Here is a 14,336-nt window from a genome sequence, read left to right on the forward strand (position 1 = left end):
GAAATTTAGAGAAGGGGTGCTCAGAATCATCTGGGGGCAGTTAGAAACTAAGTTTCAAAATCTGTCTGTCTATGCAGGAGTGGTGACATCATAAATAAGACTGAATATATATTTGCTGGGTATAAAATTTGGGGGTTCATTTATTTTTAGTTGGATTTATTTTTTACCAGTATTTTAAAGATGTAAATTCATTGTCTTCTAGCTTGCAGAGTTTTTGAAGGAAGCTTAGATAATTGTTTTCTTTGTTCCTCTGGATATAATGTGTCTTTCTGGTGTGTGGGGTTTTTTTTAAACTTCTAGTTGTTTTCAAGATTTTCTCTTTATCCTTGGTTGTTAGATGTTAGAATATAATATGTCTGAGTGATTTTTTTCTATATTCACCTTGAGTGTTGTTTTTTAATATTCCTATATCTGTGGTTTGATGTATTTCATTATTCCTAGAAGATTATCAACCATTATATCTTCATATATTATTATGCCCTCTTCTTTCTCTTTTCTCCTTTGGAGAGTCCAATGACACCCATGTAAAACCGTTTGATATTATCCCAAACTCTTAAAGCTTTCTTTTTTATTTATTTCAGGTTTTTCTTTTATTTATTTTTTTAATGTACCTTTATTGTTGAAAGCATTACAGATGTTCCCCTTTTTTTCCCCATTGACACTTTCTAGCCCACACTTGCCCCACATCCCAGGACTTCACCACACTCATGTCTGTGTCCATGAGTTATGAATATATGCATTTTAGTTCTTTGGTTAATTTCTTCCCAACCACCCATCCCCACCTTCCCACTGAGATTTGTTTTGTTTTTCCACAGTCTGTTCCATGCTTCTATGTCTCTGGATGTATTTTGTTCATCAGTTTAGATTCCACATATGAGTAAGATCATGTGATAATTGCCTTTCCCTGATTGGTTTAACTCAGTTTGCATAATACTCTCCAGGTCCCTCCAGGCTCAAATGGTAAAATATCTCTTTTTTATTGCGGCATAGTATTCCATGGTATAAATGTGCCAGTTTTTTTATTCACTCATCTATTGATGGGCACTGGGCTGTTTCCAGATTGTAACTATTGTAAATTGCGCTGCTATAAACATAGGAATGCATATATTCTTTCTGACTGGTGTTTTAGATTTCTAAGGATATATTCCTAGCAGTGTGATTACTGGGTCAAATGGCAGGTCCATATTTAATTTTGGGGGGAAACTCTATACTGTTGTCCATAGTGACTACACAAGTCTGCATTCCTACCAGCAGAGTACTAGGGTTCTCTTTTCTTCACATCAACACTGGTCATTTGTTGATGGTAGACATTCTGACAGGTGTGAGGTGATACCTCATTGTCATTTTAATTTGCATCTCTCTGATGATCAATGACTTTGAGCATTTTTTCATATGTCTCTTGGCCATACTTTGGAGAAGTATCTATTTAGGTCCTTAGACCATTTTTTAAAATATATTTTTATTGATTTCAGAGAAGAAGTGAGAAAGACAGAAACATCAATGATGACAGAGAATCACTGATTGGCTGCCTCCTGCACACCCAATACTGGGGATTAAGTCCACAACCCGGGTATGTGCCCTGACCAAGAATCAAACTGTGACCTCCTGCTCAACCAGTGAGCCACGCCAGCCAGTGGCCCTTCCCCCATTTTTAAATTGGTTTGTCTTCCTTTTGATAAGTTGTATGACTTCCTTATATATTTTGGATATTAACCCCTTATCAGATGTATCAATGGCAAATATGTTCTCCTATACAGTGAGCTCCCTTTTTATTTTATTGATGGTTTCTATTGCTGTGCAATAGAAGCTTTTTATTGTGATGCAGTCCCATTTGTTTATTTTCTCCTTAGTTTCCCCTGCCCTAGGAAATGTATTGCCAAACATATTGCTACAAGAGATGTCTGAGATTTTATTGCCTATGGTTTCTTCTGGGATTTTTATGATTTTATGACTTAGATTTAAGTCTTTTATCTATTTTCAGTTTATTCTTGTGTATGATGTAAGTTAGTAGCCTAGTTTCATTTTTTTGCATGTGCCTGTCCAATTTTTCCAACATCATTTATTGAAGAGACTGTCTTGGCTCCATTGTATGCTATTGCCTTCTTTGTCAAATATTAACTGAGCATGATGGTTTGGGTCAATTTCTGGGTTCTCTATTCTATTCCATTGATCTATAGTCCTGTTTTTATGCCAAAACCAGGCATTTTTGAGTACAGTGGCTTTGTAGTATAACTTGATATCTGGTATTGTGATCCCTTCAACTTTGTTTTTTCTCAAGATTGCTGTAGCTATTTAGGGTCTTTTTTAGTTCCACATAAATTTTGGAGGTATTTGTTCTATATCTCTGATTTTAATAGGGTATTTTAATAGGGATTGCATTGAATTATAGACTGCTTTGGGTAGTATGGCCATTTTAATTATGTTAATTAATTCTACCAATCCATGAATAGAGTACTAGTATACTAGAGGCCCAGTACACGGATTCATGCATTGGTGGTGTCCCTTGGCCTGGCCTGTGGGGATCAGGCTGAAACTGGCAGTCTGACATCCCCCGAGGGGTCCCAGATTGTGAGAGGGTGCAGGCCAGGCCGAGAGACCGCACCAGTGCACAAATCTGTGTACTGGGCCTGTAGTATGCGTATAAGATCTTTGGTTACTCTCTTCCTGCCCTCCCCCAGCCACCTCCCTTCCCTCTGAGATTCATCAGTCTGTTCCATATTCCCATGCCTGTGTGTTGAGCATCTGCCCCTTGGTGGTCAGTGTGTGTCATAGCTACTGATTGAACAGTCCAACAGTTGCTTAGGCTTTTATATAGAGAGATTCTTCCACTTGTTTAAATCTTCCTCTATCTCTTTTTTCAATGACCTGTACTTTTTCAAGTATAGTTCATTTACCTCCTTGGTTAAGTTTATTCCTAATTATCTTAATTTTTTGTTGCAATGATAAATGAGATTATTTTTTAGGTTCTCTTTCTGATAATTCATATTGGTATATAAAAATTCCATCAATTTCTGGGTGTTAATTTTGTATCCTGCTACATGGAAAATTCATTTATTAAACCTAGTAGTTTTTTGGCGGAGTCTTTACAGTTTCTATGTACAATATCATGTCATCTTCAAAACCCTCAGCACAGTGGGAATAGAGGGATCATACCTCAACATGATAAAGGCCATAGATGACAAGCCCACAGCCAATCATCCTCAATGGGCAAAACTGAACCATTCCCCTTAAGAACAGGAACAAGCAGGGCTGTCTGTTTTTACCACTCTTATTCAACATAGTACTGGAAGTCTTAGCCACAGTGATCAGACAAGAAGAAAACATAAAAGGCATTCAAATTGGAAAGGAGGAAGTAAAACTGTCATTATTTGCAGTTTTTTCTTTTACATTCAGTTTGAGTAATTTCTTCAAATTTACTAATTCTTGTCTCAGCTGTATGGAAGCTACTGATAAGCCTGCTTAAGACATTATTCATTTCTGTATTTTTCTATTTCTAGCATTTCCATTGCCTGTTTCTTAGATTTACCCTCTCTTTGTCAAAATTCCCAATCTACTACAGCATGTTTCTGCCTTTCCATATTTGAGCATTCAACATATTAATCATATGTGTTGTTAAATCCCTGACTAATAATCCCAATATCTAGATCATTTTTTTAGTTTATATGTGTTGTTTTGTGTCTTCACAGTGGGCATTCTGTTCATTATTTGTGTGTGGTTCATAAATTTGGGATTTTCAGACATAGTGTGTCTAACAGTAGAGTCAGAGGTAAATAATATTTATGCCTGAAAACTTGAATCAATTTAGTCAGGGGCTGGATTTAATTTTTACTGTTGCTATAGTTACCTTTAGTATACCACCAGCTTCAAGTTACTCTGGCATTAGCTTTCACTTTTTATTAATAGACTTGGGTCACTTGCTATTTCTAAACCAATTACTGGCAAGGGGAATGGAATTACCACTGGGACTCATTCTGTGAGTCTGTGGATGTGTTCAGCTCCCCAGAAGCATTTAGCTATCCAGTTTCTAAAGAAAAGCAGGATCTGTTAGTAAGGAAGAGGAAGGAAATAACTTTTAGATAGACCATCAACTTTTACATTTATATCCAGAGTAATATTGGAGAGTTTTGTAGCTCACCTTAACCCTATGTTTACAACTTTACCTTGGGTCTTGAGAACTTACCGTTCTTATGATAAGAAGAGGTATAGAGAGATAAATCCAAGCTAATTAAATTTTTTATAGAACCCAGGCCATATTTCTTAATTTCTTGCTCTAATACTTTGGTCCAGCTGTGTCTCTGAGCATGTATTGATGCTTGAGTCTTCTATGTACTGAAAGGGGTGATGGTGTTTATGTTTTCTCTAGAACAGCAGCTCCCAAACTTAGTGAGGCATCTGTGCAATCATTTTCTTCCTGGCATCTTCTCAAAAATAAAAATAACTAATGCACATATTAATTCTTTACCAATTATGAAACTCTCTTGCAAATAATACCAAAGACTCACAACAGTAATTGAGATAGCCCTGGCTCAACTATCCACATTATTTATAATAAACTTCCTGCCTCTAGTTTGCTACACTTCACTAAGTAATGCCATCCTTTTCTTTTTTGATCCTGCTAAAACTTTTCCAACATATACCCAGTACCTACCATAGTTATTCATTCAGAAAATCTTTGCTCTATGTCCCCCCCCCCAATTATTCAATCCACAATTCTAATTAAAGTTCCTATCTCTCTTACTTCAAGCTCATGATAATGTGGGAAAGTCTCCTTACAACTCACATTAAGATGTACATTATTGACTACTTACTGAGAAGGTCAAATATGAAGTAGGCATCAAAAATTCCTTTATAAAACAATTATGCATCAACAAATGAAAGGCAAACAATCAAATCAAAAAATGGGCAGAAGACCTCAATAGACACTTCTTAAGAGGACATACAAAAGACCAAGAGACATGAAAAAATGCTCGATGTCAGTAATCATCAGAGAGATGCAAATTATAACAACAATGAGGTATCACCTCACACCTGCCAAAATGGTTACCATCAATAAATCAACAAACAACAAGTACTAGCGAGGATGTGGAAAAAAGGGAACCCTAGTATACTGCTGGTGGGAAGCAGACTGGTACAGCCACTATAAAAAAAAGTGTGGAGTTTCCTCAAAAAATTTAAAAAGGAAACTGCCATTTGGCCCAGTGACCCCACTTCTAGGACTATATCCTAAGAAACTTGAAACACAAATCAGAAAGAATATATGCACCCCTACGTTCATAGAAGCATTATTTACAATCGCCAAGATTTGAAGACAACCCAGTTCCTGTCAGTAGATGAATGGATAAAAAAACCAAAAAACTGTGGTACATTTACACAATGAAAGACAATGCAGCTGTTAAAAAAAAAAAAAGGAAAAAAAAAGGATTTCTTACTCTTTAAGACAGCATGGAGTGATCTGGAGAGTATTATAAGTGAAACAAGTCAGTCAGAGAAAGACAAGGATCACATTATCTCACTTACTGTATATGTGGAATAGAATGAAAAAAAAAAAACTGACAAAGTAGATCCAGAAACATGGAAGCATTCAACAAACTGAGGATCCTCAGAGGAAATGTGTGTGGGAGTGGGGGTGGGGAGGGAAGAGATCAACCAAAGAACTTATATGCATATATGAATAACCTGTGGACACATATAATAGTGGAGTGAAGGCCTGGGGAGGGTAAGGAAGTGGGGCAGAAGAGGCGGGGGGTTTTAACTGAGGGGGCGGGGAATGGAAATCTGTAATACTTTCAACAATAAAGATAAATTAAAAGAAAGAAACAATTATGGAAGTCTGAATTAGGTATTATTTCACTGCAAACGTTTGTGAAATGATTATCATATTCTACTGTACACAGGTAAAATGCGATCATCTTCTCCATGATTTAAAGTCAAAAACCATTTAAAATTGATAGTGATTAAGGAAAATATGTTGTTATGATAATAGCTGCCTTGATTTATATTAAGTTTACATTAGATTAAAATAGAATATTTTGAAGGTTACAATGAGGTTTAGATTTCCATTGATTTGTTCCACTGCTGTACGTGTCCGGTGATTGTCCAAATGCTGTATGGCTATGGCAGAGCAGCAGAGGAAAATGGAAAATATGCCTCTGTCAAGTGGCATTATTTAGTCCATAAAATTCTAAATAGTTGCTTACATTTCTTCTAATATTTTGTGGTACATTTATGGAGGAATCGGCTGTTACACAATTTCATCTCAGCATGAATCTAGATGAAACTCTATCTCTCCATGAAGGCAGTGTACAGTTTTTTAATCATTACTTGTACATTGATACCATCATTTTTTTTCAATTTTATAAGCCCCTTTTAAAAACTTCAATGGCTATCAATGTCTTTGAAAAGCTGAGGGGGGCTGCTCTTTGCCAGAAAACAAGAAATACCTTTCTGCACAAATGTTTGTGCTCCAAATGCTTGACAACTGTAACTCTATATCATCAAGGCTTGCATAAGACTTCATTGGCATAAATGATTCAATTATGAGCCTGTTCTCCTAACTTTGTAAGCAACCATATAGGTCCAAGACAACACTGTCTCACACAGCAATGATTTCCAGCTTGTCTTGATCCCATTCTTGAGCCTCCGGATTCACTCTCCACACAGCAGTCAGAGGGTTCTTTAAAAATTTTTATATCAGATAATTTCTAATTTATGACTCTTCAACAGCTTCACATGACCTTTGGAATAAAATCCAAACTTCTCAAAAATCCATAAATGATCTGGCTCCTGCCTGCTCATCTGGTTTCAGTTCATATTATTCTCTCCGTTTTCCACTATGCTCCAGGTACCCTAGCCTTCTCTATGGTCCTTAAGCATATTAATCTAACTCTAACCTTGGGGACACTGCACCCAGAATTCCATTTTTCTCATTTTTACATGGCTAGATGAAGTTTGGTTTTCATGGGTTGTTTTGTGTTTTGTTGTTTTGGGGTGTTTTTTTTTGGGGGGGGGGGTTAGTTGGGTTTTTTGTTTTTGTTTTTATGTCATTCAGACCTCGGCTTGTATATTACCTTCCCTGACCATTCAATCTAATATAAAGTAGCCATGCCTTTATACTGTTCGTCTGTTACAATTCTCTGTGTAGCATTTATTACCACTATCTTATATTTTCTTCTATTTACTCATGTTTTTTATTTGCATGTCTCTACCCATAAGAATGTAAGCTCTATGAGAAAAGGAATCTCTGGTCTATGCTGTTACTGTTGTATCAAGAGTCCACTGGGCAGTGTGTTTTACTCAATAAATATTTGTGCATAATGAATTAATAAATTAATGAATGTGTTGATTATACATTGATATGGCCCTAACTATCTAACATCAACATGCCTCTCCAATATTTTGCCTCTTCCAATTCTCTTGGCCTAGGCGAAACCTACTTACTCTTCAGTTCTGTTAAAATGAACACATGAAGTCCATTTTATCTTTTACTTACGTGGTGGTGTTTTTGTGGGAACAGCATAAAAATAAAGAAAATCTTTGGAATCATTGCCCTGAAGTCTTTAAAATCAATTATCATAAGCATTAAATGACAGTAAATATCTGTCATCTGATAGAAAGATACTCCATAAATACTGCCTCACTTCCCTCTTTCTTTTTTTAAGATGTTTTTATTGATTTTTTAGAGAGAGAGAAAAGGAGACAGAATCATCAATGAGAGAGATACAGCATGCCCCCCAGAGGGGATCGAGCCCACAACCTGGGCATGTGCTCTGACTGGGAATTGAACCAGTGACCTCTTGGTTCCTGCCTCAACACTCAACCACTGAGCTAAACAGGCCAGGCCCTCTTTCTTTCAACATTGGACCAGGGCTAGTTGTAGAAAGCATAGCATTTAGCTTAATTCCTCCTCCAAATTTTGGTTGGGATAGCTCACATATATTTCCCTTGGAAATTTGATATGAAGAGATTATGAGTTGGAAGAACTGATTTCACTTTCATTTCATTAGCTTCTTCATGTGTGTTTAATTATAATATTTAACCTCTGTTGTGCAGTTTATAATAAAGTAGTTATGTTAACATCATGAAAATATATAAAATACAATGTCTAGAACCTTACTTCTCCCATTCCTGGCTTTAGCTCACACTCCCCTCTCCACTTGAAAAGCCTCTTTTTTTTTTTTCTTTCTCCAACTTCACCTGGTGAAACATTATCCATTCTTTAGAAGAGCGTAAGTCCTTCTCTCCCATATCATCTTCAACAGCCCTACCTCCAGCACATGAGGGCGTGTATACATATATGTGCATGCACCCATGCACAGATGCACAGTTCAAGGAGGTTTTATTCCAGCAATTTACCTTCTTTAGCACTTCTAATGTCATCTACATAACTCGTTTCCAGCAGACTATGAGTTTTTGAGGGTAGTATATGCTTATTCTTTTGCAACCCAATGGCATATGTGTATAGAAAATAGTAATAACAGAAAATGAATTGACTTTGGTATCCAGCTCTGTCAAAAACTGACAAATTACAAATTCAGTTTATCCTTCATGCCCTTAAAAATATATAAGGAGAACTTTATACCAAAAATGATATAAAGTAGTCATTCTCAAGGGCAATTAGAAAATTGGGGATAACAAGATTTTTTTCATCACTTTGTTGAGGCAATTTTGACATAAATATATGAGAGAGGAAGCAGCAGGACAGCTACCCCAGGAACTACCTCAAAGACTGGCCTCAGAAAAAAAACGCTTCCTGCCTCCTCTGGGGGGATCCTCCAAACTTGCCAGAGGCATCAACACTTCAAAAGTCTGCCCAATAGCCTTTGTGGTAAAGCAATTATTATGAGATACATAGGAGAATAGTCTTTGGGCTTCACTTTTGGGGCACTATCAAAAAATTATATTTTAAGCAATACTGTTTTCTCAGCAAAAGCTTACCTCTGGCCTTGTGGGATCTGCTAATTGAGAATAATTCCAAATAGTAACAATATGTGTCTGCAAAAAGTCTGGGCACCTTAACATATTGAGGATCAAATTAGAGCTGGGTATTGCATTGCATCAAAAGACTGGATAAGCCCTGGTGATCTGGACAAGTCACTATGAAAAAGGAAACAACCAACAGAGAGCATGTATGTAAAGAATAAGGATAAATGCTGCTGAGCCTGTCACACTGAGTGTAGATAATGCTTTTATAAGTGTCATTTACTTACTTATAGGGTAAAAGCTAAGGTCCATATTTGTATGATTATCTAAATTATGAACTCTATGGATGGCCATTCAATATATTTAAAAATATACACACCGTGAAGTTATTTTGGCAAAAAAAAAAAAAAAAGTTAACCTAGTAGAATATATTAATATATAATATTACAAAGCCACTGTTCTCAAAACTGCCTGGTACTGGCACAAGAATAGGCATATAGATCAATGGAATAGAATAGAGAGCCCAGAAATCGGCCCGAACCAATATGCTCAATTAATATTTGACAAAGGAGGCAAGAACATACAATGGAGCCAAGATAGTCTCTTCAATAAATGGTGTTGGGAAAATTGGACAGATATATGCAAGAAAATGAAACTAGACCACCAACTTACACCATACACAAAAATAAACTCAAAATGGATAAAGGACTTAAATGTACGACAGGAAACCATAAAAATTCTAGAAGAATCCAAAGGCAACAAAATCTCAGACATATGCCGAAGCAATTTCTTCACTGATACAGCTCCTAGGGCACTTGAAACTAAAGAGAAAATGAACAAATGGGACTACATCAAAATAAAAAGCTTCTGCACAGCAAAAGAAACCATCAACAAAACAACGAGAAAACCCACTGTGTGGGAAAACATATTTGCCAATGTCATATCTGATAAGGGCCTACTCTCCAAAATTTATAGGGAACTCATACAACTTAACAAAAGGAAGATAAACAATCCAATCAAAAAATGGGCAAAGGACCTAAATAGACACCTTTCAAAAGAGGACATTCAGAAAGCCAAGAGACATATGAAAACATGCTCAAAGTCACTAATCATCTGAGAGATGCAAATCAAAACAACAATGAGGTACCATCTCACACCTGTCAGACTGGCTATCATCAACAAATCAACAAACGACAAGTGCTGGAGAGGATGTGGAGAAAAAGGAACACTTGTGCACTGCTGGTGGGAATGCAGACTGGTGCAGCCACTATGGAAGACAGTATGAAGTTTCCTTAAAAAACTGAAAATGGAACTCCCATTTGACCCTGTGATCCCACTTCTAGGAATATATCCCAAGAAACCAGAAACACCAATCAGAAAGGATATATGCACCCATATGTTCATAGCAGCACAATTCACCATAGCTAAGATCTGGAAACAGCCTAAGTGCCCATCAGTAGATGAATGGATTAGAAAACAGTGGTACATCTACACGATGGAATACTATGCTGCTCTAAAAAGGAAGGAACTCTTACCATTTGCAACAGCATGGATGGAACTGGAGAGCATTATGCTAAGTGAAATAAGCCAGTCAGTGAAGGAAAAATACCACATGATCTCACTCATTCATGGATAATAGAGACCATTATAAACTTTTGAACAATAATAGATACAGAGGCAGAGCTGCCTCAAACAGATTGTCAAACTGCAGCGGGAAGGCCGGGGAGGGTTGGGGGGCAGGAGGGAGGGGGGTAAGAGATCAACTAAAGGACTTGTATGCATGCATATAAGCATAACCAATGGACATAAGACACTGGGGGATAGGGGAGGCTAGGGGACTGTCTAGGGCAGGGGGATAAAATGGACACATATGTAATACCCTTTGTAATACTTTAAGCAATAAATTTAAAAAAATAAAATAAAGGTGACAAAGAAAAAAAAGAATATATTAATATATAATATTAGATCAGGAGAACTTTATATTAATATTATTATTAGCTCATATATTAATATTAATATTAGCTCAGGAGTAGGACTGGATTGATGGAAGGAGGAGACATACAGCTTTGGGTAAATCAAACAAGGTTCACTTATCAGAAGGACCGAGAAGCCCGGCCAGCATGGCTCAGTGGTTGAGCCTGGACCTATGAACTAGGAAGTCATGGTTTGATTCCAGATTAGGGCACACGCCCGGGTTTCAGGCTCGATCCCCATTGTGAGATTTGTTGGAGGCCGCCAATCAATGATTCTCTCTCATCATTGATGTTTCTGTCTCTCTCTCCCTTCCTCTCTGAAATCAATAAAAATATTTTTTTAAAAAAGGACAAAGATGAAAGTCAGTGCACATTTCTGGTAGCTAATATCTAAGTGAGTGAACACCACATCAGAGCTTGTGGAAGCTCAGCTGGCCCCCTTTAAGGCCAAAGTTACGTACGGCAAATGTATGTGCTCATACGGCTGGGACAGTTCTGCATGTAGTCTAGTCTGGATACGTGCGAAAGACCACCGGTCTGAACCAGGTACACTATCAGTCACGGGTACAATAAGCCACGTGACCACAGAGTTGCAGGCATGTGCACGAGTCCTGCTGACCGCCCGCCCCCCCCCCGCCCCCACCCCCCCCCCCCCCCCGCGCCTCTCCAGGCTGAGGCATCGCGATTCACATACTTCCCTGAAGTTAGAGCCACAGACCTAGAATAAGGGCTGTTGCCCAATGCCTGCAGATGCCTCGGTCACAGTCATTTGATGTGCTACCAGGAAAATCTGGCAATGTGTTGTTATGTTAAAAATATCTCCCCACCAGCACCCATCCCCATAAGGATGAGAACAGGGAAGAATGAATACTCGCCGCTGTTGAGAAGGCATTTCATAAAATTTTCCTATCAGTTTTGGTAATTTTTGACACATATATGAACGCTAAATATTAAAACTAATTTTAAAAAAATTAAAGTGCTGTGCCACCACTCTGCTTCCTTTTGGAGGGGCTTCTGCTTGAGTATTTTTTTTAACCTTTACTGTTGAAAGTATTACAGATGTCCCTTTTATTTTTTTTCTCCATAGACCCCCCCCCTCTACGCTGCACCTCCTGCTCCCAGGCCTTTACCACTCTATTGTCTGTGTCCAGGGACTACGAAGAGATGCATGTAAGTTCCCAGGTTAATCTCTCCCCACCCAGCCACCCACCCCCAGCCTTCCCTCTGCGGTTGGGACAGTCTGTTCCATGCTTCTATGTCTCTAGATCTATTTTGTTCATCGGTTTACCTTGTCCATTAGCTTCCACGCGTGAGTCAGATCCTGTGATACTTGTCTTCGCTGACTGGCTTATTGCGCTCAGCACAATACTCTCCACGCTGTTGCAAATGGTAAGAGTTTACAAATAGAAAGAAGGAGCGCTCCCCATTTGCCTTGGTATTTCTAATGGCTGTCGGCCTCACCCACGAAGCAGGTGCCGCTGGCAGTGACCACTCACAGGAACACCCCCCCAGGCCGAGCAAGCGCTGTTCCCGCAGCTCCCAGAGGGCCTGTGCGTGAGGGGAGAGCGCTGACGTCAGCCTCCAGGCCCCGCCCCGGAAGCTCCGCTAAGCACGTACTTCCGCCCACGTCCTCCTCTCTTCGCCATTGCTGAGGTGGTGCCGACGGTTGACGGTTGACTGGCGCTGACGGTGGACCCCTGCGAGCGGCCGGCTGGTGCGTGCGGTTGACCTTCCTTCGCTATGTCTTCTCACAAGACCTTCAGGATCAAGAGGTTCCTGGCCAAGAAACAGAAGCAGAACCGGCCCATTCCCCAGTGGATCTGGATGAAAACGGGGAACCGAATCCGGTACAACGCCAAGCGGAGGCACTGGAGACGGACCAAGCTGGGCCTGTGAGGAAGCGCCGCGCCGCAAGCGCCCCGCGTCCACACGTTCCCGAAAAGGTCGCTACCATCCGGACAGTTGGACGTGTGGGGGGGAATTGTTGGAAGAATGAGACTTTTCTCTCGGTGAATATTTTCCTGCACTCAGAGGTCGGTTCGGTAATAAATATGTGAGACCTCAAAAAAAAGTGTGGTGTCATAGGAGTCTTTAAGGACAAATGCCGTGGTCCCGGCCATCTTTTTTTCTCTCTTTAGGCAAAATGGGGTAGAACTAAGTTTTTTAAAACTTAGCCTCACCGAACTGGTTACCTGCTGTTTTTTTTTGTTTTGTTTTTAAAGGGGGGGGGGCGTTCTTAATCTCGGAACACAACTATCAGCCGGCGTGGGGCGGGGGGGGGGGGGGGGGGGGGGGGGGGGGGGCGGCGCGCTTTGGAAACGGGCCCTGGATTCGCGCTTGGGGCGGACCGCCATCTTCCCCAGCGCCATGGCTACGCTCCGGGTGAGACGGGAGCAGCGCCCGTTTGCTCCAGTCCCCACTCGTGTGATCTCCTTCCCCCCCCCCCCTTTTTGTTTTTTGGAAAATAAGCTTCTTACAGCCAGAGAGCCTTGGGTCATCACGCTTCTATTTCTTCCACTTGTGTCTCATTATACTTTTCAAAAGACAAAAAGGTTTCCCTTGAAAGCATTTCATTTTGATAAGGACCGAGGATGCATGTGGAAAAGTCCTTATTAGCTTGGATCTGAAGATTATGATCTTCATTATGATCTTTGTGCCTCTGCTAACAATAGCTCAAGTCCCTCACTAACTTAATCCTGTATAATAAAAGGCTAATGAGCAAATGGAACAGATGGCGGAGCAACCCTAGCTATGACTCGCGCTGACCACCAGGGTCAGAGCTGAAGGCAGGAGCTGCCCCCTGGTGGTGAGTGCGCTCCCACAGGGGGAGCACCGCCCGGCCAGAAGCCCTGAGCTGGGCTGGTGAGCACCGGGCAGCGGGCTGAAGATGTCCCACTGCCAGCCGAGGCCCGCTTCCCCACCGTCAGGCGGACATCCTCCGAGGGCTCCCAGACTGTGAGAGGGCGCAGGCCGGGCTGAGGGACTCGCCCTCCCCCGAGTGCATGATTTTCATGCACCAGGCCTCTAGTCTTTACATAATCAACTGAAGCCTCAGAAGAAATTGTTGAATTTTAACAGTCTTCCTCCCTGAACCCTTGTCTGTATGCCCCATGTAGACACACATAAATACGTGTTGCCACGTTTGGAGAGCAGGGACTACCTAAACTGCACAAAAAGATGTCGCCCACCCCGTTTTAGGAATCGTGGCTTCTCTGAGTCTTGGTTCAAGTGATGAAAGGTTTACCTCGAGGAAGTTTTAGAGTATTGGCCTTTCGACAAATTTAGGAGCCGAGACTTGACAAATCTGCTACCCTGTTTGGCACACACTACAGCTATTTTTCCCATTTTGGAACCTGTCTATGCTTTTCTTCATACAGAAGAGGCCTGGGTATGTTTATGCTGTCAAGCTATCTGAGAAATTTTCCCTTACTATTTACAATCTAG

General features: G+C 40.1%; 1 protein-coding gene across 1 annotated transcript; it reads left to right on the top strand.

The window, feature by feature from the left end:
* Positions 1-12,632: 12,632 nt before the first annotated feature.
* On the top strand, positions 12,633-12,788 carry LOC118659797 (60S ribosomal protein L39-like). Its single transcript, XM_036316216.1, has one exon. The coding sequence runs from the start codon at positions 12,633-12,635 to the stop codon at positions 12,786-12,788; it is 156 nt and encodes a 51-aa protein (XP_036172109.1).
* Positions 12,789-14,336: the final 1,548 nt, after the last annotated feature.

Source organism: Myotis myotis, unplaced genomic scaffold, assembly GCF_014108235.1.
Source record: "Myotis myotis isolate mMyoMyo1 unplaced genomic scaffold, mMyoMyo1.p scaffold_m19_p_7, whole genome shotgun sequence".
Classification (NCBI taxonomy): Eukaryota; Metazoa; Chordata; class Mammalia; order Chiroptera; family Vespertilionidae; genus Myotis; species Myotis myotis.

What these genes read in the sequence shown, in the direction of transcription:
- LOC118659797 (XM_036316216.1), top strand. Translation starts at nt 12,633, where the DNA reads ATGTCTTCTCACAAGACCTTCAGGATCAAGAGGTTCCTGGCCAAGAAA.